General features: G+C 36.8%; 3 protein-coding genes across 21 annotated transcripts in view; 2 read left to right on the top strand and 1 right to left on the bottom strand.

Annotated features, from left to right (window-relative positions):
- The window catches only part of celf1 (cugbp, Elav-like family member 1), a 44,284-nt gene extending 31,600 nt beyond the window's left edge, over positions 1–12,684 (bottom strand). For 15 of the 19 annotated variants that reach the window (XM_079839742.1, XM_079839732.1, XM_079839748.1 and 12 more), the window contains exons 1-2: positions 12,496–12,660; positions 10,623–10,665 (exon numbers count right to left, since the gene is read on the bottom strand). The gene's annotated coding sequence lies outside the window, so the exon portion shown is untranslated. Of the gene's footprint in view, positions 1–9,990; positions 10,090–10,622; positions 10,666–12,495 lie in introns of those variants that run through there. The other 4 variants (XM_079839731.1, XM_079839747.1, XM_079839736.1 and 1 more) reach the window with 4 other exon arrangements.
- Positions 12,685–13,629: 945 nt separating this feature from the next.
- ptpmt1 (protein tyrosine phosphatase mitochondrial 1) lies at positions 13,630–17,416 on the top strand. The gene is made up of 4 exons (XM_079843414.1): positions 13,630–13,908; positions 14,021–14,101; positions 14,191–14,382; positions 16,163–17,416. The coding sequence occupies exons 1-4, from the start codon at positions 13,762–13,764 to the stop codon at positions 16,292–16,294; spliced, it is 552 nt and encodes a 183-aa protein (XP_079699540.1). The 5' UTR covers positions 13,630–13,761; the 3' UTR covers positions 16,295–17,416.
- A 439-nt stretch (positions 17,417–17,855) lies between these two features.
- On the top strand, positions 17,856–21,586 carry ndufs3 (NADH:ubiquinone oxidoreductase core subunit S3). Its single transcript, XM_079841183.1, has 7 exons — positions 17,856–17,943; positions 18,349–18,405; positions 18,989–19,086; positions 19,157–19,306; positions 19,547–19,672; positions 19,983–20,102; positions 20,787–21,586. The coding sequence occupies exons 1-7, from the start codon at positions 17,889–17,891 to the stop codon at positions 20,946–20,948; spliced, it is 768 nt and encodes a 255-aa protein (XP_079697309.1). The 5' UTR covers positions 17,856–17,888; the 3' UTR covers positions 20,949–21,586.
- Positions 21,587–24,865: the final 3,279 nt, after the last annotated feature.

Raw genomic sequence — 24,865 nt, 5'->3', positions numbered from 1 at the left:
TTTAATGACATTCATTAGCCACATTAGCAGGAGCACAAACAGGAATGTTCCCGACAGGTGCTGCTGACCTCCACATGGTAACTCCCTCCTGGAGAGCGTTGTCATGATTTAACAGCTGCCATGGTGCAGCAACTGTCAGACATGAACTTACCACAGCGAAATCTGACAGAAGTCGAAGTTAGAACTTTTGCCTGAAAGCATTAGTATGTTAAGTACAAAACAAAACTGAAGACTTTCAGTGGCTCAGTACAAGTATTTTAGTCCCCTCTTGAGTGTCTTAAAGGTAAAGCAGATGATTGATGGCTCCTTTAAAGAGCCTGCACTCTGACACATATCCCTTCCCCCTGTAATGGAGACATAAACCCCCCCTGACTTTGCGCTAAGCGCTCAAACTCACGCCCACAATTGCACTCTAGACTCTCCAACCGAATGCTCATCTGAAAACCCTCAGTATTTATGTAAATACACACTCAAATATGAGCAGAGTCTGATGGAACCCTCAGTTTGACAACCCTCAGTTGCAGATAATGGAGATGTTGCCATGCAGGACAAAAATCCAACTTCAAAGAATGGCCCACCATAACAGCATCAACTCACAAGTGTGTGTGCGCGCACTAACATGTAACCAAGGAAACAGTTTGTCTTCCATTCTGAGCACTAAACACTAAGGAACAGGGAGTTAATTTCATGCAATTTTGCTTCATGCAGCTCTCTAATAGCATGACATATATTGAGGTGCAAAATCCTAAATGACACTGGACCTCCACATGTGTGACTAATTCATCATCTAAGCGGACATAAACTGACACTAATTATCCAAACGCTAGCAGCAAAACATCACAAAACAGAGAAGACTGCAGTATAAGATTTTCCACAAATGACACTGGTGGCTCTCCTTAAAGGTTCAATACTCCAGGAACTACAAGCACTGAACGTCCAAATAGTCTGAGGAACACAGGCCACAACTACTCATTTCTTATCAAAGAGACTTGAATAAAAACTGAAATTCAAGGATCAGTATAGTCGTTTTGTTTTACACAGTGAAGTTCTCAACAGGCATGTGATCAGGCTTGAAAATTATGAGGTTCCATTTGTGCCAAAAGTGCTGTGAAACGATAAAAAAAACAATTAACTAATCACATTTTTTTCTGTAATTAATCATGATTAATCACAATTTAAAAAAAATTAAGCGTTTTTTTTTTTTAAAGCGTTTTTAATATTTTGATATTGTAATATTTTCAGCTATGGCTGATTTATACTATACTGCGTCAGACCTACGCCGTATCGCCTACGCTGCAAGTAACGCATTGGTTTTCATTTATACTTCTGCGTTGTTGTCCGCGTCAATATGCAATTACACATGCAGACCGCTAGTAGGCAGTGTCCATGGGCATGTTCATGGTGCAACCCACGGTATCAAGACAAAAGCCGAAGAAGAAGCAGCTTGTGTACATTGGCCCTGTCCCAAACGGCACCCTAAACCCTTGCGGTCTTTCTCTGAGTCCGCACTTTCGCAACGTAATGGCGCTTTGACTGCCGGGAAGAAGTCCACTGCGTAACCCGCACCAGTGCGGACTCGGCAGAAGTGCGCATCGAGGGTGCATATCGACCTCAAAGGGGTCGCTTGCAGGCACCCTTCAGAGACCTAAAATGACAAATGGGACACCCTGCGGTCTCGTGGAATTAACGGACACGCAGCGGCCATTGTAAGTCCACAAGACCGAAAGTGCACATGAAGTGTGCCATTTGGGACAGGGCCACTGTCAGAGTAGCAGCAGCTGTGATGGCGGCAAATAGATAGCGACTTTATTGCAGCTTGAGTTGTTGTATCTAATACAAATTAAGCATCTCTAGTTGATTAGTAGAGTTACATAAGAGGCGATCTGATGCTGGAATGCGTTTTTGAAATCATGCAGAGTGCTCATGGCCGCTGTTTTCAGTATTGGTGGCTCCTGCACAGACAAACGCTTCAATCGATTGCTGTTGCGGAGACTATTCGCTCCGTTGAAATCACAAAATGAAATGCACCCAAATGCGTCTGTTCTTGATGTACAATCACTGATTAACATCTTTGGTTTTAATGAGAAAAAACTATACACAGCGGATCTACAGTATGTATTTATTCACTAACATAAAGAATCTCTGGACTACAAAATATTGTGTTATATAGCAGGGTGTCCGCGGGGTTGTAAAAGGTACTAAATTAAATTAGCCAAAATTAAGGGCATTAAAAAGTAGTAAACGTCATCTGACGAGGTATTACATTTTCGAGCCCAATTTTTTTTAGATACATTTTCAATTTGTGTTAACTACAGGCCTTTTTTTTTCTAAAATTTGCGTGGATTTATTTATATGTTGAGAGTAGGACCTGCGCGATATCATGTGAGGTGATGTTCGCGCGCGCTGAAAACTGGGTACCCGGCTGGCTTGCTGCCAAGCATGTATGCGAGCTCGCTTCCATTCAGTAATTAAAGCATGGGGAAATGCAAGTTTTCGGACCTCTGCAGGGTTTTTCCTGGGTCAAAAATGGTCTTCGGTGGTGGCTGACAGACATGGTCATCCATACACACACACGCACGCACGGTAAAAAAGTACCCTACCCACGTGATCTGCAAGCGCAATACTGATATTCAAATACTATATGCAATACATTTTAAATAAATTCAAAGAAAGTTTGTAACTTTTGCTTATCTTATTTTGATCCCACATGAAAAAATACTATAGTATATTATAGTAAAATTACTCTAGTAAATACTATAGTGTTTTTGAACCGTACTATAGTAAATATACTACAGTAAATTAACAAAGTGTAGTAAATACTATAATATACTACAATTTACTGTAGTATCTTTACTATATTATGGTTCAAAAACACTATAGTAATTTTACTATAATATACTATAGTATTTTTCCATGTGGGATACCTTGAGGTTTGTTTTTGTTCCTCATTTTTACACTATTTACTGATAATTGTTTTGGTATATAATCATATAAATATTAAAAAGTAGTATTAAAAAAATGAACAAATAGCCTAATTTTCTGCCATATACAATTTCATAAAATTATCAGCTAGCTAACAACAACTTTGTTCTGGGTTCACCTCACTCCAGTCTAAACTAAGTGATTTATAGACTATTTATTTTACTACACATTATGAACATAAATAAGCTGAAAGACTGTGGATAATTAAAACTAACTCTTACACCCACTCTTGCTAAATTGGGTAAGCACACTTGTATTCTCATTTCAGATTGTTCTGAGTAAATTAATAAACGGATTCGTGAGTTCAGTGTTGGACACTGACAGATCAGTTGTTCTAACCAGTCGTTGAAATGATTCGGTACAAAAGGAGTCATAAGGTGGCGAATCGGACATTAGCAGACGTGTTGTGTGCGAATCCCGTCTGTTAGAACATCGCGAAAGATTTGTAAACACACAGAAAACACTTCATAACTGGATAGGATTTGTTTCCCGTTTATTGAAAGTATGGTTTATGTCAACTGGTCATAGAATCGGTCAATGTTTTTTGAGCGCATTTCACACCCAACGGTAATTAAAGGAAAACATTGTCTGATAGCGCCACGTGCAACATGGATTCGGTCTTCCAACCTTTTGATTTTGATTAACGTAATATGTGAAATATTAGAAAGCTAAGAATGCTTATTTTGAAGACCGAGAGCGTGCGAGGAGCTCTCTGATCGTTCTCTCTGACACTCGGTTACAAGCGCAGCATCTATTCTACATCACTCATAAATCACAATAACTCATCAAATAAAGCTTTGGTGGGACAAAAATTTGTTTTGGCGGCCGCCAAAAAAAATTCAATGTAGGAAAAACCCTGTATAGCAGATGTAAGGATGACACTATCATCCCATTTCTGGACACACACAGACTCCTATCACAGATATTTATTTTTTTATTGAGGGAGGGGTTCTGGCAGATCAATCACAGTGCGCGTAGAATTGACGCGTTGTTACATTTTCGGAGAGGTGCACGTCAGGATACGTCGTAAGCTACTCGTGCAACACACAGCCTATGACGTATCTACGGCGTACACTTGACGCAGAAGTATAAATTGAGCTTTACTCTCCAAATTAATGTAGAAACTATTTAAAGTCAGCACATTTTAAATATTTGTTGTAATGGCATCTTTTTATGAATGAAGGCCAGTAACACTGATACTAAGGTCTCTATGAAACATTAATGACATTACAGTATAACTGAAAGCTACCAATTTCAACATAAGGCTTTAAAAGAATAACAGCTTTTAATTTAAAAGTGAACTTAAAACAATCTTTACATAAACCCAATATATACATTTCATATTTACCCATGACAGGGCTCCAGACTAACTTTTTTCACTAGGAGCACAGTGGCCCCCAACTGAAAATTTTAGGGGCACAACCAGAAATTTTAGGGGCGCACACCGTAAATCAACATGCTAACCAAATCTACTAATTTCCACTGTATTACTAATAGGGATCGGTATCGTTAAGGTTTTAATGGTATTACTACTCTTACCCATACTGCTTATCGATCCGGTACTTTAACAGTATTCTTACCGGTTCTTTTTATTATACTTTTTTTTTTTTTATATAAAAAAAAAAAACATAATTAAGAACATAATTAACATGGCTTTATAATCTGAAAAGTAAAATATATATAGCAAAAGAAACCGCAAAGTTTGAACAAAAATATAAAACATCTATGTGTAAATGGACCAGTGTGCAGGCATTCGGAAGGTCTGCTAACATTAATATTACAGTAAAGAACAAACCTACAAAGAAATCTAATAAAGTAATGAAATGTAAAATAACACTGCATAGTTTTCACTGTATAAATTGATAGATTAATGCTTATAAAAGCTAAAGTTATTAATTAATGAGATGTGAATATTTTCTATTTGCCTTTTGTTCGATTCGAATGAATGGCTCAATCGTCAGCAGGTTTATTAGACGCTGCCCCTTTAAGACCGATCGAATGTAGAACTAATAATATCATATTCTCCTATTTCTCCAAACTATTTACGCCCATTTAAGATATAAACTGTTAAAATAACTACTCTCCAATCCGGTCAATTTGACACCGGCTATTTGTTGTTTATTTGATGGTTTAGACGCGCACACGAAGCCTACAATATTAAGTGCAAGTCGGTCCATTTCGCAGCACACACACATAAGCCGCCTTGAAGTTGGAAACAGCGTCTCTTGCGCGGATTATTGTGCATTTAATAGCTCTTTATTATCAAACACATCCCGCAGTTTAGCAACAGTAGAGAGACTGCAGTTTACAACAATCACTGAATCTGACACTGAGAAATGACAGCGCAAGGCTGTGAAGGGAAGGATGAGCTCGACGGAACACGGCTATAGGAATAGTTTTACCTCATATCATCTTTTTATAATTCTTGGAAGCCAAAATCGAAAATAAAATTAGATTAATATCACAGCACATCCCTAAAGTTTAAGCAGACTAAACTTCTGTGTAGTTCTCTTGGCCATCGTCACTCATTAAGCTGACTGTGGTGTTGTGTTCGCTGCAGCTCCACGTGAGAGAGCTAGCTCGCTCGCTATCTCTCTCTTCTGGATTGCGAATGGCAAAAATGCATCACGGACAAATTATTTAATAATATCTCATATAGAAACGGCTGGCAAAGATAGAATTTGCCAGACATAACGTCTATCAATTATAATTAGTAAGTGTATTTTCTTAATTTCTCCAGTACCGACAGCAGGCAAATTTACTGGTCGCACATGTGCGACTGGACGTAAAATTCAGTCGCACACTCTCAAATTTTAGTCGCAAAATGCGACCATTTAGTCGCACTCTGGAGCCCTGCATGACCTATGTTAGACATAGCCTATGCAGAAATTCAATAAAGTTATCAAACACCTTTCTTAACTGCATAAAAAAAAATCATCCTTATTAAAGCTACAGTTTTCTCTGTTCCCTTTGTTCTTTGATGAACATTAAATGACAGACATCATTAGTGCTGCTGTCACTTTAAGATGGCACGGATCTGATGCGCTGTCACGTGAATCTCATTTTTTTCACAAGTTCATTTAAGACGTTATTTAACTAATTTAAGACTAATTTTATGAGAATACTCAACAAAACTGGCATTTTGGCAAAATTATCTGTTGTTGTTGTTATTGTTTGTTCAAGAGCAAAAGAGAACTCGATGTGTGCACGAGACTGGCGCGAGTCTTTGTGCATCGAGTGTGAGTGTGTCAGGCGGTCCCTCGATCAGCTCCCTAGCTTCCTAGGTGGTGAATCAGTATATCGTGTACATGAATGTGGCCGACTCCCTGATCAGTGCCCTGACAACTGAACAAGGGAGCTGATTGAGACGCACCCACAGACAGGACATTGACATGCAGCGTGTTCTCTTTGGTCTTGTCGCACTTAGATTGTTTAAAAGCATTTACATGAATTTATTATATATATATATATATACACACACACACACACACACACACACACACACACACACAATAAATTATATATACACAGTATATACACACATGCAAAAATGTCTTAAATATATACATGCATATGTGTATTTATTAGGGGTGTAACAGTACACGTATTCGTACCGAACCGTTTCAGTACAGGACTTTCGGTTCAGTGCATGTGTACCGAACAGTTCCGAATGCAAAAAACAGCTAACAGTCGGCTTGTTTTAAGCACGGAACATACTTCAATCATAGTTCCCTCACGAACATATTAAGTATTCAGTCCATTTTATCATGTATAGGCGCATCAGTACAAGCGGCCACCTCTTCCTAAAGAATAAACATGAATTAACCTCTGACGGTATGTTGAGGATACATTACAATTTACAGAAATGTATCATATGTCGTGTAATCGCTCCGTGTTTCAACCGTGGAAAGACAATGAAACAGCTTGTAAACAATGTCACGTAGCATTACATTTACCTCAGGCAGTCATTCAGTGTCCACAGCTGTTAGTTCACTAGAGAAACGAACTCTTTCACTAAATATATACACTATATTAGACTATATATTCATTATATTCTTCTTAACCTGTTAGTGATGTCTTGTTTATTTAATGTATGTTTAAATAAACATGTCATGATTCAATATCATGAAAATGACAGCCACTGTGTATAAATGATTATATTTCAACAACGAATTGGAGAAAAAAAATAATAATACTAATATATATATATATATATATATATACAGGGAGTGCAGAATTATTAGGCACGTTGATTTTCTGATCATATTTTTTTCCAGGCACATTTGACCAATTCCAAACCACAGTAATCCTAATAACTACTATTGATTTAGTATTTAATAATGTATAAGTGATATATAATTGTTCATGAAGGCTGGAAATGAAAATCACCTTATATTCAGGTGTGCAGAATTATTAGGCATGTTTTCTTTTAGATTTAGAAGTTAATGCGAAAACTGCCTTATGTGAAGCTTATGAGTGTTGATTATTATATCTAAAAATAAATAGCAGCTGAATTTAGGCTAATAGTTTGGGCTCTGTTGTTAACCTTTAATATTATAGTAATAATGTGCAGGCTCCCTATATAGTTTACAGCATTATCATTAAGAAACTTTTAGTTATAATTTAATTCATTTAAGGACAGACAAATTCAGTAAACCACTTTTGAATAAAAATAAATAAAAAGCAATTTTGTAAAACTGCTGTACCGATCCCGTACCGAACCGTGACTTCAAAACCGAGGTATGTACCGAACCGTCAGTTTTGTGTAATGTTACACCCCTAGTATTTATATACAGGTGCTGGTCATATAATTAGAATATCATCAAAAAGTTGATTTATTTCACTAATTCCATTCAAAAAGTGAAACTTGTATATTATATTTATTCATTACACACAGACTGATATATTTCAAATGTTTATTACTTTTAATTTTGATGATTTTAACTGACAACTAAGGAAAATCCCAAATTCAGTATCTCAGAAAATTAGAATATTACTTAAGACCAATACAAAGAAACGATTTTTAGAAATCTTGGCCAACTGAAAAGTATGAACATGAAACGTATGAGCATGTACAGCACTCAATATTTAGTTGGTGTTCCTTTTGCCTGAATTACTGCAGCAATGCGGCGTGGCATGGAGTCGATCAGTCTGTGGCACTGCTCAGGTGATATGAGAGCTTTGAGGTTGCTCTGATAGTGGCCTTCAGCTCTTCTGCATTGTTGGGTCTGGCATATCACATCTTCCTCTTCACAATACCCCATAGATTTTCTTTGGGGTTACGGTCAGGCGAGAGGGTTGCTTTGGCACCAAGTCCTGTTGGAAAATGAAATCTGCATCTCCATAAAGTTGGTCAACAGCAGGAAGCATGAAGTGCTCTAAAACTTCCTGGTATACAGCTGCGTTGACCTTGGACCTCAGAAAACACAGCGGACCAACACCAGCAGATGACATGGCACCCCAAACCATCACTGACTATGGAAACTTTACACTGGACCTCAAGCAACATGGATTGTGTGCCTCTCCTCTCTTCCTACTGACTCTGGGACCCTGATTTCCAAAGGAAATGCAAAATTTACTTTCATCAGAGAACATAACTTTGGACCACTTTTTTCCTTTTTCTCTTTAGCACAGGCGAGACGCTTCTGACACTGTCTGTTGTTCAAGAGTGGCTTGACACAAGGAATGCAACAGCTGAAACCCATGTCTTGCATACGTCTGTGCGTAGTGGTTCTTGAAGCACTGACTCCAGCTGCAGTCCACTCTTTGTGAATCTCCCCCACATTTTTGAATGGGTTTTGTTTCACAATCCTCTCCAGGGTGCGGTTATCCCTATTGCTTGTACACTTTTTTCTACCACATCTTTTCCTTCCCTTCACCTCTCTATTAATGTGCTTGGACACAGAGCTCTGTGAACAGCCAGCCTCTTTTGCAATGACCTTTTGTGTCTTTCCCTCCTTGTGCAAGGTGTCAATTGTCGTCTTTTGGACAACTGTCAAGTCAGCAGTCTTCCCCATGATTGTGTAGCCTACAGAACTAGACTGAGAGATCATTTAAAGGCCTTTGCAGGTGTTTTGAGTTAATTAGCTGATTAGAGTGTGGCACCAGGTGTCTTCAATATTCAACCTTTTCACAATATTCTAATTTTCTGAGATACTGAATTTGGGATTTTCCTTAGTTGTCAGTTATACTCATCAAAATTAAAAGAAAAAAACATTTGAAATATCAGTATGTGTGTAATGAATGAATATAATACACAAGTTTCACTTTTTGAATGGAATTAGTGAAATAAACTTTTTGATGATATTCTAATTATATGACCAGCACCTGTATACATAATTATACACAGTACACACACACAAACAGATTTTTTATTTTGGATGCGATTATCAGACTTAATTGTTCCCCAGCACTAATATAAAAAAACAATATTATATAATAATTAAAGGTGCAATAGGAAATAGCATATGACCCCACCCTCTCTGCAAATCGACATCCAGAGCCACGCCTCCTCCAAAACACATGAACACGCACAGACCAGAAGCAAGACGACCAGAGACAACGTTATTGGATTACATCATGCATCATTTACCGGTGAGAAAACTTTACAGTACAGTGAGTAACAGTACTACAATAACGAACGTAAACAACTTTTTGCCTGCCATTCTCGCTCTGTCTGCACAGCATAAGTGAACACGCATGATATCTGTGTGAACAGACTGCGCAGTGGTATGCAAACATGTTGACTTACAGGAAACGCATGATATAATTTAATTCGGACCCAATGTAATGATTGAACAAACATTTATGGCCCTACGCCTTCCACAGACAATATACATTTATAAAAATACATTTAGACCGCTTAACATAGGATTGCTATCAGGATATGAGACTTTCAACCAGCATAGCAAAAAAGTTTCTGTAGATAATCACCTATTGCACCTTTAACTTAATAAGTTATGGAAAAACAACATATTCAAATGATTTCAAAGCTTTTAATGCACCCACCCTGCCCCAGACCTACGTAGGTCATCTTAGATTTCATACAGTTGATTGGTGACGAACATGAAGCAAGAGCAACAACTCACTGCGGAATGGAGTATATTGAAAGCATTTAGAAAGCCCCTAAAATTCAAGATATCAGGGCAATTTATATCATATGATCTAGTAAAGCAATATCACGAGTAAGGAGCACAAGTGCTGTTTTTGTAAGGACAGAACAAGACTATAGTAAGAATGACAGAGAAAGACGACAGTAAAGATGACAGAAGACGACAGTAAAGACATTAGAACAAGACTACATAAACAGAACATATAAGACATACTAATTTTAATAATTACTGTAGACAAGGACAAATGTATAGCATTATAATGCACAAAGCAGTCGACTCATTTTTGGCACAAATGGAACCTCATCGAAAAAATTAAAATCAATAATTTGTGACCTGCTCTCAAACTTATCTGTTGACTGAACATTTGTGTGCAGTGTATGATGATCTAGTCAAATTATGTTCTTCAGAGTGCCAGTCATTCAGAATATGAATACCTACCTTTCCCACATTCATGTATGATATTGTGATGTCTCACTTAACAAATAGTCCATTGTAATACATCCTAACACAAAAGTGAGAACCACTTACCCTCTCTGTGGCCTTGCTTTTCTGAAACGTTGCTCCAGTCAACCTGTAAAAAGAACAGCCGTATGGTTAGACTGGCATTTTATCAGTGAACATCTGTGTTGATTCCCAGTATGTGTGGACTTGCTGTCCTTTACTTCCATTACCATGCTGAGAAAGACACAGGGGCTAATTTGCGGTCTTTGTGTATTATTTATACTGCCTCTGTTAGAGTTGAGGTTTTCCCTTAATAATTCTCAGAGAAAGACAGATCTTCCAAGAGTCAATGCTGCACATTCTGGCAATGTCAGATAAGGACTAAACAGGTCATTTACACACACCAGAATATTATGTAATGAATCCCAATGAAATGCAAAAGCAGAATACAATCATATAGCCTATTACCCCTCTACATTAATATTGTTTTTTATTATTCTCACAATGCTGGCTATGTTTTTTCTGACTGGTTATGTGTATATCTGAGGATGTATATTAGTATTTTATATACCAACTTGTATTAGTTGGAGGAAATCAGACAAACATTCATTACAACATTACGGCTAAACTATCCCATTAACTTCACCCAACAAACTCAGCTAGGTTAAAGAAATCAAGTTCTTTATCAAGAAGAATTACACAAAAACACCAAATATCCCATTTCAAGCAATCAAATCTAGCAGAATGGACCTTCTTGCTCTTCAGGCAGTCTAATTTAATAGCATGTTATCAGCCTATGTTGCCTTTTCTCTGAAAGGCTCCCAATCTAGACAACGCATTTCTATACCAAACTACAACTGAAGGTCGCAACACTGGTAACAAAGCATTTCCAACAGAAGAACACAGTCCAGTCCACATTATATTACCATCGAATTAAATACCAGCTAGTCCTGGCTGCCATAGGACAATAATGCGGATTCCTCAACTCATTTTGAAAAAGATTTCTGCATTATACCTATATAAAGGTTTGGCTTGGAAGTAAAAGCACAATTCATTATGCAGTCCATTATGAAGCTCTAAAAATGATAGTGATAGTTCACGTGACAGCAGCAGGCCTCTGTGCTCAAACCAGCAGGCCAGAGACTAAAACTTATCACTGCATATAACGTTACACATTTTGTTGACATACTTTGTGGAAACGAGCAACATTCAAATTGAATTAGATACAAATATAGACACTGGATATGATGGTCTCAGGAGTACTTTCGCATGTTGTATTTATATTTAGCACGTTAGCTTTGAAACAAGCAAGTAAAAGCACCATCAGGTAGAGACATTTTATTAGCAGCAGGTAACGTTACTCGGAGAGTCGCTAGCTTAACTTTTGCTGGGATCGATACTTCCTTTTAAAGACGAAATTAAGCCACACAGCTGCACGTTACTTGCACAAGAAGACTTTTTTGCAATTGGAGAACGTGACAGGCCGTCTTTGCTAAAAGATTAACACTGCATGCATACTACTAACACATTTGCTACGTTCATATGAATTTAGCCGGGGAGTGACCATGCGTTTTCCAACCGAGCCTCTAATTACTCATTTTCCAGACCGATTGCTGTGGTGAAAAACGTGCAATTTTAAGACAGCATGTGCAATACAGGGAACAACCTTGTCTGAGTTCTGCTCATCAGCTGCATCTTTTTAATTGCGTTACATTTCTAAATAATGCTAAACTTAGCAGAACAGCTCGAACAGCACGCCGAGGTTACACAAGTTTTGATAACTCTTGACGCAACCGTGCATGTACTACTGATCAAAACAGCATCTTTAAACGAAATGAGCCCCATGGGCGCGCGGTGGTCGAACTGCTCTTACATAATGACGCATGTTAGCGCGTGCTAGCGACCGTAAACAACCACCAGTTAGCTTGCGCAGCTACAGCCGTGAACAATCAACACTTACCCTCGATGCCCCCTTTTTCAAACAGAGGGAACTGAGTAGGTGTGGTGTGCTGACACAGGGGAATGATTGTTTAGTGGGATTTGTGAATTAGTAGTTTTCTCTGATTACGTCTACCCACGACAACCTACTTTCTGGGTGAAAGAGGGACGGTGCAAAATGGCTGTCTTTCCTGCATGCACCATCACATTTATTAAAAGGGGATTGGGGTGGAGCCTCTGTCGAATTGTACTCGTCAAATACGTACTTTTGGAGTCAAAAAGACGACAGACGTGACCATAATAACAAACTTCGTCGGTATATTATGGCAAATTTCCATGTAAATACTTAAAAGAGTAGTTAGAATGAATTTGTTGAAACACGCCCCCCTTCTTAAAGCGACAGATAAGCGTTTCTCTCACGTGGTCGCTGAAGTCAATATAAAAGCCCAAAAGCTCTGCGTGTGTGATATGGAGATAAACATCAAATGTTTGCAACTGCCAGACTGGTTGAATTGTGAATTGTACTTTTAATGTCTGTGTAGTTGTGTTGGTTTTATCATGTGTTTTATTGGTTTTATAATGCATTCACAAATCCAAATAATCGTTAGAAAGCACAAATACATTTTATCCACACTGTGAATGGACATTAACCACGTCTACGGAGTACAGACACATACTTGTTCGATTGATGTCCATATCGTTTTTTTATCTATTGAACTATTTCTGTGCATGTGTAACTGGAAATTCTATACATTCTTTGCTTTTCTGAGTGAAATAATAGTGATGCTTATTATTGCCATTTTAAGATGCATTGTAGCATTTTTTTTTTAATATATATATATATATATATATATATATATATATATATATATATATATATATATATATATATATATATATATATATATATATGTAATCGATTATTCATAAACACAGCACACGAGCACGATAAACTCCACAATTACACGAGACTCTTGCAAAGGTAGGCCAGGCCATTTATTTTAAGTCCCTTCACTTCACACACCATTTTTGTTGCTAGTGTCATTTGGCGTCTGATCAATAGCTAAATATAGGTGTTATTTGTCCGCTGAATTCCTTCATTTTCCAGTAAACTGTATCTATCCAGCATATTACCTCCTCCAAAACAGAAGAGGGCAGTGTCGACGAGGATCTGAGATGTCGAAGAAAAAAACTTAAAGCGCGTCCCTTTCATATGCAATGCTTATGTAGGAGTAGTGAGAAAGAATGAAACTTCCATGACACGTTTCGTTCGTTTACATGTGAAAAGATGTCCAGTGTTCTAGCAAGGATTTTATTTTATCCCACGCTCGCTTACAATGTTGTCATGGAAAAGATCACCTCCAGGCAATGGTTTAATCGCGTGGATCCGACTGTGATTCTTGGTGCTCTCCCATTCAGGTCAATGACAGAGGAGGTAAGATTTGACGTTTACTGTATTTATGAGAATGACACATTTATAATTTGACGCATAATAAAAATCCTAATCTTGTTTGAGGGCTCAACTAATGCCTCTCGTTTGGCTTTAGTTGGTCCAAAAGGAGAAAATCAGAGGAGTCATTACCATGAATGAAGAATATGAAACAAAATATTTCTGCAATTCAGCTGAGGTAAGTGTATCTGCTCACTCTTTTACTCATTCTCCACTATAATCACAGATGGCAATGTTCATCTAAGAATGCTTATATATAAATAACAGGAGTGGCGAGCTGTTGGCGTTGAGCAGATTAGACTGGACACAGTGGACCTGACAGGTGTTCCCAGCCTAGAGCACATCCACAAGGGTGTTGACTTTGCCTTGACGCATCGAGAACAAGGCAGTAGTGTGTACATTCACTGCAAGGCTGGCCGCTCACGCAGTGCAACTATAGCAGCTGCATACCTCATCAGGGTGGGTATCAACACTTCTGCCTACACCATGAACAATAATAACGCCAGCAGCATCAATACCAAAGCTATATGTCATAGGTCACTACTGTTAACCATATTTGTCATTGTGTGGTTGCACATTTCTTTAGCACGTTCTTTCATGGAGCATTGTACAAGACACACCTGACTTTTTTTTTTCTAGAATATTGTTGGTAGGGAATTTTAGAGAGGTAAAATGGATATTTAAAGTGGTCATGAACTGCGTTGTTTTATTATGTTTTATGATTGTTTTATGATGTTAACTGGAGTGCACTCATAATGTTAGAATGCTTTTTACATAAAAAATTGTCATAATTTATCAATAAAAGGCATTTTTCCTACCCTCATTTTAGCCTTCTGCTCTGAACCCGTTTTAAGGGCCGTGTCCGCTGTGAGACTTCAGTGTAAACACCCACTGCTGTGATTGGCTAACGTCTTTCCATTTGAAATAGTATTACTCTCTCTTTTAGTGCGTTTTTACTATTACAGCTCCCATGGTTAACTAATCGTGAAAAGTGTAGCATTAGATTTAAATCTATGGCATTATATTAAGATCGTGGCATGAAATGTTGTAGCCCATCACACAGCATTAAAGCAGTCATCTCGTCATTGCAACTCAGTTTCTGTACACTCACGAATGCTTTCATCTTCACTAACAGTGCAAACGTGATATAGTTAAGAGATTCGTTGAATAATACAGGAGTCACTGATAAACTCTCCTGTTTAATTGACAGCTCCAGCGTGCGCTGCTCAAACGATTGCAAAGCGAGCTTTCTTTGATCACTTTCTTTATAGAATTTAATCACAGTTAAATAACAGATTATTTTCATCATACTAAGAGAAACAATGTTCAGTCACTGGTCTGATTTACTGACACACAGACAAAGAACATCTGACTACATGAATCATCACATTTCAGATCAGGCATTGGAATGAACACAGTTACTTACATGTTGCATTTCTGTTGAACCCAATCACTGCGCAATATTTTGTAATCCTCAACGGCATGTTTATTGCTTTGTAGCTCAATGGTTTAACACTAGGCCTATGTTACATGCGCGAATTGGTGGGCGGGCCTAAACAGGCAGTGATGAAGTAGGCGTTGATCATCTTCTGCATAGGAGGGGTTTCAGCACACAATGACGTCAAGGTGTGGCATATTCTGAAATCGATCGTTTGCTGGGCCTGGTGTCTATAAAAGCTTTTCTTTGACTAACAAGGAAGTTTTCAGCTCTGAAACTTACAGGATATTCTTATATTACCATGACCTTTTATATATCAGAAGCTCAAGGGAAAGTTGATTTCTCAATTCATGACCCCTTTAAGTTAATTCAAGTGATGCTGGTCACCCACACATGCATGCAGAATTATACATAGTACATACAGTGTATTCTTTATATGAATTTTTTCCTTCTTGAACCAGTATCAACCAGTTATTTCTGAAGATATTATACTTAAAAGTTTATATTCTAGTTATTTTATATGGTTATAACCTTGGTTATACCAAAGACTGTCACACTCTTGAGTCTCCTAACATTCTTTAGACAGAACAACTTAATGATACAATGCATATAATTATGTAATCAATTTGGAATATATTATATTTTTATTTTAAAATATGCTGACATTCACTCTTAATTATGTGCCTAATATGTCAAAAATAGCTCCATTAATGTTCCTTGTCTCATCACAGTTATGAATTAGCCTACATAAATCAGTAAATAGTTATGACGCTGTGTTTAACATTTATTCTCCTTTCCCAGGTACACTGTTGGAGTCCAGAGGAGGCCTGTAAGAGGCTGGCCTCAGTCCGGCCTCATGTGCTGATCCGATCAGCCCAGCTGGAGATGCTGCAGGAGTACTACAAGCAAGTGTGTTCTTCAGAATCCAGCTAAAAGATACACAGTGTACAGATGCTGACATTTATGCTGAGTCTCATATACTGTACATTGTTAATAAGTTGTTTTTTCCTTGTTGGAGTGCATATTTTTTTATATTCATATAAGAATTTGGGTACTATACATGAAAGTAGACTTTAAGCTGTAATAATGTCAGTCTGGATCAACATTGTGAATAAAACAAAACAAAATTCTATCACCACAAATGTTTAGACAGTACATTTCCAAATTATATTTATTTTTGTTTGGGTAAGTGATTAAACGTTTTTAATAATATTAGAACAGATTTATTTATTTTGGTAACACTTTAGTATGGGGGACGCATATTCTCTATTAACTAAGACCTTTGCCTCAATAAACTCCCAATTTACTGCATATTAATAGTTAGTAAGGTAGTGTTTATAGCATTTAAGTTTAGGTATTGGGTAAGATTAAGGGATGTAGAATATGGTCATGCAGAATAAGGCATTAATCTGTGCTTTATAAGTACTAATAAACAGCCAATATCCTAGTAACATGCATGCTAACAAGCACGTTAATAGTGAGAATTGAACCCTAAAATAAAGTGTTACCTAAAGTGTAAAAAACTGTGCCTGGTGATCTGTCTCTTGTTTCTTTGTGATTGTTATGTATAAGATCATGATATTTTGTAATTATCAACAGTATACATAATTTTGAATTCCTTTCTTGGCAACTTAACGGAGCCCATGTATTTAATTGTTTATGGTTATACACTATAATGAAATAGAGAAAGGTGTTTAATTTACTGTCTAAATGGACACCAAGATATTTCTAGGACTGAACTATCTTCTTGCCTTTAATTGTGACTGTTAATACCACTTTATTGTTTGTAAAATCAGTAATCAACTCCTTGGTCTTCTCCACAATTTCTTCGCTTCAATTTCAAATAAACATAAGCATAACTTGTTCCATTGTTAGTAATATTTTAAGAGAAAAATTTACTGGGCTGAAGCAACTTAGGTTTACTTGATTATCCAAACGTTCTTAGAAAAATTGTTAAAATGTATGTATTATCAAATATGATACAACAGGCTTTTGAGAAAAGTTTATTGCATTGCATTATGTTTTGCCCCATAATTAAAACTACTGTGCTTTGATCAAAAGACATATTATTGGGGGCATATGACAAATATTTAGGGCGGCTATATGTGTTTTATCTAAGAAGTATGTGATACTGCTATGGAAATCTCAATGGTTTACATTACAAGTCATCAGAATTTATCTACATTTTGGCCAAATAACAATTGCACCAAATTGCATGATATTTTGTTCAGTTTTGGCCACTGGAAAAAGATGTTCTTTTTCCTCCTCGAGTGTGAACTCCATATCCTCCTCACTAATATATCATAGGCTATGGGCCATAAAAGCCTGATGTATCAATTATGATGCAAAACATAAAACACATATACATCAATTTATATATTGTCTAAGGTTCAATAAATTGTTAGATTACTTCGTATGTCAGGCGGTTACTGGCCTCGACTGAAGATGGCAGCCTCGCACTGCTGAATGCATTCGTACCTTCAGCATCAGTAAATCCCGCGAGGAAGGACGTGGTGAGGGAGTAAAGATGGCGGCCTCCTTGGTTAGATTTGTCCGCAGCGGTTTTGGAAGAAGTCTTAACGGTAAGAAATTAACAAAAACAGCACAGACGTGTTCAAGATGAATAGTTCAACCATTATTTTCACGGTGAAGGAGCCAAACAAGCTCTCCTGTGTTTTAGACCTTTCTTCGCTGTTGACCTTTCCTCTCGCATTAGCAGACAGTACAAACACACAGAACGCCAATGACAGCGTCGACTGATTTACAGTTATAATCTGAAATATGCCAATACAGCTTCACTTATTCGTGAAATTAAGAGATCACGCTTCCAGTGTGAAGAATGTTTGCTTTATTTAGAAACATTAGGAATGTCTTTAATCTATGTTTTGAATTCCATTGGACACAAGCCACATAAATTGCTTCATTTTGATGCCTTGATCTGAACTTGTCGTGATGACAATATTGTAATGCATTAATTTCTCTCATAGTTGCTAGACAAAGCGCTGCGATTGTCCAGACAAGAACAACGACAACTGAAACCAGCCGTGAGTAGATTTGTGGAAGTCTGTCATTATTAACAGTGTTGCTGTATATTATGTGTCTTTGACTAACGTTACTTTGTACTTTCATAAAATGTGTTAGGTTCAATTCAATTATGTTTATCTTGTATTGCAAAACACTTGTGGTGAGATACGGTTAAGGTTAGGGACAACCATGGGTAGGTTTAAAGGACATCAGTGTACTTATAGATGTAATTACAGAAATTATTTACAGCTGGTATTTTTAAATGTAAGTAAATGGGGAACACATTTACAGCGTCATTGTTACATGCAGTTACTCTAGTATTAACAATAAATGATGCATAATTGCATGCAACTAACCCTAATCCTAACCCCATAGTAAATGCATGTTGTTACTTAATATTACTTTGTACTTAAATGTATAATTACAGTGTAACAAAGACACCTTACAATAAAGTGTAACCATAAAAAATGTATGCATGTACACAATAAGTGCATTGTATCACATTTTTTTTATTTAAATGTACATAGTAGTTAAAGACTTTTAAGTATAAAGTGTCTTTATACTTACGGTATGTCAAATTTCTTTTTTTGTTTTTTGCATTAGCTACTGTTAGGCCCAAGGATCCAGTCACCCACACTCAGCTTTCAGAGTTTGGCGAATACATCGCAGAAATTCTCCCCAAATATGTGCAACAAGTTCAGGTCAGTTTATTTTTTCAGATGTATTTTAAAGTTGTTCTCTGCAATTCCTCAAAAATGGCTCTATTTACAGGTGACCTGCTTTAATGAGCTGGAGGTAATGATCCACCCAGAAGGGATTATACCTGTTCTCACCTTCTTGAAAGATCACACTAACGCTCAGTTCAACAATATGACTGACCTGACAGCTGTGGATGTCCCTACAAGGCAGTATCGCTTTGAGGTGAATATGCTCATTCTCAGCCATGATATGTCCATAAAATATTATCTTGATTATGTTAGAATATTTCAATACTATTAATTGAAATAATTTTAAAAATGCATAAAAATACTGCATATAATATGCATACTTTGGTAGCCTGGATGGCGAACGTTAGTGGCATTGGAAATGCATATCCATCAGAATCAAACATTTCTGAAACCGTTTTCTTAAGGTATTGATGATCCATTTTTTCCTTTTCAGATTGTATATAATATGCTGTCCCTGCGCTATAACTCTCGAATCCGAGTGAAGACCTACACTGATGAGCTGTCTCCTCTTGACTCCTCTGTGTCTGTGCACCAGGCAGCTAACTGGTATGAGAGAGAGGTATGTGTGTCTCATTGTAATCAGCTGAGGTTTCATGAACAAGTTTTGGCATTTGTATATTTCACACTTCAAAATAGATGTCTGTTTGGTCTAGCATATGCTCAGACACAACAAGCTGCAGTGCTCATGCAGAGGAGACCCTGAGCTGCTTCCCACCTGCTATGACACACTGCAGACTGTGTATGAGGGAGTCTTGAGGGTTGTCAATGGGCCATTAGATCATGAATCATAGCTGTAGTTGCATTCAAGTCTGTTTTGTCTAATTTTAGAGACAGTGTTGTTTCAAACTGAAATGAATGTTTCATTACAGATTTGGGACATGTATGGAGTTTTCTTCGCAAATCATCCAGATCTGAGACGTATCTTAACAGATTATGGATTTGAAGGTCATCCATTCAGGAAAGACTTTCCTTTGTCTGGATATGTGGAGGTAAATGCACTGAACATGAAGTCTGTTACTCTCTAGTGATTGCCATCTCTCCTCGTTTTCATAGTTACATAACCTTTTAAAAGTTTGATGTCAGTAAGATTTGTTTTGTTTTTCAAAGTAAATCATTCTATTATTCAGCAAGGATGCATTAAATTGATTGTTATAAAAGTTTTCTATTTCAAATAAATGCTGTTCTTTTGAACTTTCCATTCACCAAAGAATCATTTATCATGATTTCCACAAAAATATTAATCAGCAAAACATTGATTTTTAACCTTGATAATAATAAGTGTTTCTTGAGCAACAAATCAGCATATTAGAATGATTTCTGAAGGATCACATGACACTGAAGACTGGAGTGATAGCTGTTAAAAATGCAACAAGGAATAATTCAAATTTAAATATATTTATAATGAATAACTTAAATTTAAAGTGTTTAGAGAACGCTTATTTTAAATTGTCATATTTCACAAAATAACAAAAAAAAATTACCGTAATTCTGATCAAATGAATGCAGCCATGGTGAGCATAAGAGACTTAATAATAGATAAGAAAAACGTAAACCTCAAACTTTTAAACAATAGTGTATGTTCAAAGGTAGAGCAATTATGTGATTTTAATTTTAAATATTCCTGTAAAGGGGTGTGGATTCATTTGTTGAGTTATTTTCTTCTCTTTTCTCAGGTGCGTTATGATGATGAAGTGAAGCGGGTTGTGGCTGAACCTGTCGAGCTCTCTCAGGAGTTCCGTAAGTTTGACTTGAACAGTCCATGGGAAGCATTCCCCGCATACAGGGAGCCCAAAGATGCACCCAAGCTGGAGTCTGGGGACAAACCAGCAAAGTAACCCTCCCTCTGTGCTGTGACCCTGGAGAGCTGTAATGATCAGAACATATTTATGTAAATAAGACCCTGTGCTACATCTAAATAAAACAATAAAAATGACTCCTGCATCTCATTTATCTGATTTATATGTCTTTATTTAATAATAATAATACCTTTTATTTAAAGGTGCCTTTCAAGAACACCTTACAATATAAAACAAGGTATAAAATAAAAAGCATACAAAACACAAACTTACACATAAATCGAACATATCATTAAAAGCTATTCTAAACAGATATGTTTTTATCTGAACTTTGAATTGAGAAATTGAATCCAGCTGACGGAACCAAAAGAAAGCAAACCATCAAGTATAACCACAAGACTTTTCACTTGGGTGGAGAAGTTAACTGGACAATTTGATTATCAATAGACAAAATGAAGGATTGAGCTTTGGATAAAACAGATCTAGACCCAACAAGGAGGGCTTCAGTTTTATTAAAAATGATTAGTCATCCAGATGTTAACATCCTGCAAGCATTTAGTAAGATTAGAGGGGGGATGAGAATCATTAGGCCTTGTAGATACGTACACTTGTGTCATCATCATAAAAATGGAAATGAATACCATAAGAGTGAAAAATATGACCAAGAGGTAGAATATAAATAATAAATAAAAGCGGACCCAACACTGACGCCTGTGGAATGCCGTGAGTGACTGAGACAGGCTCTAAATGAGCATTCCTAATCTGTATAAACTGTTTCCTGTTACTTAAATAAGATGTAAACCTAAGTAGCACATTATCAGATACTACAATGCAAGCCAATTGTTCCAGTAGTACTGAACGACTAATAGGATCAAAGGCCGCACTAATATCCAAAAGAATAAGAATAGACAGAAAACCAGAATCAGCAGCCAATAGAAGATCATTTGTCACCTTAACAAGAGCTGTTTCTGTGCTATGTTTAGATCTAATGCCAGGCGGAAAGTGCTCATAGATGTCATTACTTTGCAGATGTGATTTATGAATTTTGATTATTTGTAATAACACTGGTTAAAACTTATAACTTTTGATAGTTGTATCTGTATCTGTGTACACAACAGACTTGCACACAAAAATTGTCAGGAATTATCAGGATTATGTGTTATCTTCTACAATTTTAAGAGTTTTGTTAAAAGTCATAGCAAATGATATTCCAAATGAATATGTTAATGTGATAATACTCCTTGGTTTTTTAATTGAAAAAAGTGGCAAAGGTAATGCAGGAAAATGTTATACATTTCAGGCATTCTAATGAAAACCAAACTAAGTGTGTGTATAAATAATGCTTAAATTCTGGCAGATAACCGTTTTGTTATTTATGTAATTAAGCAGTTAAATGTGCGTAGAGCCAAATGCCTTCAAGGCTTTAGATATCCCAGTTACCTCTACAAAAGCTAACAATAAGTCATATTGACAGGTTATTTCCAAAAAAGATTGTTATCTGCAAAATTAAGAGTTTTAGCCACAAAATTGTTTAATTGCCATTCAGGAATGTTGTTGAACGGAGCAAAATTATAGGTATAAAAATCACTCCATAATTAACTGGCTTTTCCATTTACCAATCTCATTACAATTTCTGGCAAGTCAGCTACTCAGCTGTCTGCTGCTAGTGTGTTCTCTCATTCCCTCATGACTGGGGTTCTGCTGCAGTCATCAGCTCTGGTGTATATGTTTGCTTTATTGTGTCATTTCTTTAATATATAACATAATATATATATATAATATTTGTAATACTATTACTACAACCCAAAATCAGAAAAAGTTGGGACAGTATGGAAAACGCAAAAAAAAAAAAAAGTAGTGATTTCTAAATTTACTTTGACTTGTATTTCATTGCAGACAATATGAAAAAAATTATTTCATGTTTTGTCTGGTCAACTTCATGTCATTTGTAAATATGCATCCTTTCCTGTCATTCAGACCTGCAACACATTTAAAAAAAAGTTGGGACAGTAAAGCATTTACCACTTTGTAATGTTGCCATTCCTTTTCACAACACTTAAAAGACGTTTAGGGACTGAAGACACCAAGTGATGAAGTGTTTCAGGTGTAATTTTGTCCCATTCTTCCTGCAAACAAGTCTTAAGGTGGGCAACAGTACGGGGTCTTCGTTGTCGCATTTTGCGCTTCAAAATTCTCTATTGGAGACAGGTCGGGACTGCAGGCAGGCCAGTCAAGTACCCGTACCCTCATCCAGCCAGGACTTTGTAATGTGTGCAGAATGTGGTTTTGCATTGTCTTGTTGAAATATGCATGGACGTCCCTGGAAAAGATGTCTTCTTGAAGGCAGCATATTATGCTCCAAAATCTCTATGTACTTTTCAGCATTAATGGTGCCTTCACAGAAGTGCAAGTTACCTTTGCCAAGGGCACTGACACAACCCCATACCATGACAGACCCTGGCTTTTGGACTTGTTGCTGGTAACAGTCTGGATGATCCTTTTCTTCTTTGGTCCGGAGCACACGGCGTCCATTCCTCCCAAAAAATACCTCAAATACTGATTAATCTGACCACAGTACACGTTTCCACTGTGTGATGGTCCATCCCAGATGCCTCCGAGCCCAGAGAAGTCGACGGCGCTTCTGGACACTGTTAACATAGGGCTTCCTTTTGGCACAGTACAATTTTAACTGGCATTTGTGGATGTAACTACGTATTGTGGTACTTGACAAAGGTTTGCCAAAGTAGTCCTGAGCTCATGTGGTGATATCGCTTATAGATGAATGACTATTCTTGATGCAGTGCCGCCTGATGGATCGGAGATCACGGTTGTTCAGCTTAGGCTTATTATGTTATGCACTGTTGAATGTGAAATATCCAAATCTCTTCCTATCTTTCTTTGAGGAACATTGTTTTTAAACATTTCAATAATTTTCTCACGTATTTGTTGGCAAACTGGCGATCCTCGGCCCATCTTTGCTCCTAAAGGATTAGACCTTTCTTGGATGCTGCTTTTGTACCAAATCATAATTACAATCACCTGTTGACATCACCTGTTTCAAATCACATCATTATTTAACCATTTTACCTCATTACTAGCCCTAAATTGCTCCTGTCCCAACTTTTTTTGAAATGTGTTGCAGGTCTGAATGACAGGAAAGGATGCATATTTACAAATGACATGAAGTTGACCAGACAAAACATGAAATATTTTGTGTTCATATTGTCTGCAATGAAATACAAGTCAAAGTAAATTTAGAAATCACTTTTTTTGCGTTTTCCATACTGTCCCAACTTTTTCTGATTTGGGTTGTATTTTTCACATTTTGTTATGTTGCTACCTTTTGTTTAAACTACTTTAAATTTCTTTTTCTCTCATTAATCTGTACTCCATACATCATAAAGACAAAGCAAAAAAACTGATTTGTGAAAACTTTGTAAATGCATTAAAAAATTAAAATCTGAAATAATTACATTGCAGAAGTATTCATACACTTTTCTGGGACACTTAAAATTTAGCTCAGGAGCATACAAATTTCGCTTGTAGATGTTACCACACTTTGAGTGGAGTTAACCTGTGGCAAATTCAATTTGACAAAAAAACAAAAACACATTTTTGTTCAATTTGTTTTAAATTTGAATTAAGTAAATTTCCCAAATTAGAGGGGAAAATTTAAGTTTTTTAGTCAGATTCAATTCTGGTCACTGACAGGGTTATTCTAGAATACAAACCCTCTTTTCTACCAAGCTATTCCTTCATTGTTTTTACTGTATGTTCTTCCAACAAAAGGTATTATTTGGATCTTGCTTTGTAAACTTCCCCAGGCATCTTCTTGATCCTCATGACAGAAAACTAATCTGATCTATTTTAGTTCTGAGACCTCACAAAAGCTTTGACATTCATGGTGAAATCAAGCTCATGTGGATTCAAAAAGAACATAAAGATGTACTTTGTTA

This window comes from Gobio gobio (genome assembly GCF_949357685.1).
Source record: "Gobio gobio genome assembly, chromosome: 2".
In the NCBI taxonomy this organism is placed as follows: domain Eukaryota; kingdom Metazoa; phylum Chordata; class Actinopteri; order Cypriniformes; family Gobionidae; genus Gobio; species Gobio gobio.
This window is presented reverse-complemented; position numbering and strand designations above follow the sequence as displayed.

Excerpts from the sequence above, each read along its gene's own strand:
- ptpmt1 (XM_079843414.1), top strand. The coding sequence starts at position 13,762 with ATGTCCAGTGTTCTAGCAAGGATTTTATTTTATCCCACGCTCGCTTAC. Across the intron at positions 13,909-14,020 it reads TCAGGTCAATGACAGAGGAG|TTGGTCCAAAAGGAGAAAAT; the intron begins GTAAGATTTGAC and ends GTTTGGCTTTAG. Across the intron at positions 14,102-14,190 it reads ATTTCTGCAATTCAGCTGAG|GAGTGGCGAGCTGTTGGCGT; the intron begins GTAAGTGTATCT and ends TATAAATAACAG.
- ndufs3 (XM_079841183.1), top strand. The coding sequence starts at position 17,889 with ATGGCGGCCTCCTTGGTTAGATTTGTCCGCAGCGGTTTTGGAAGAAGT. Across the intron at positions 17,944-18,348 it reads TTTTGGAAGAAGTCTTAACG|TTGCTAGACAAAGCGCTGCG; the intron begins GTAAGAAATTAA and ends TTTCTCTCATAG. Across the intron at positions 19,673-19,982 it reads CTAACTGGTATGAGAGAGAG|ATTTGGGACATGTATGGAGT; the intron begins GTATGTGTGTCT and ends GTTTCATTACAG.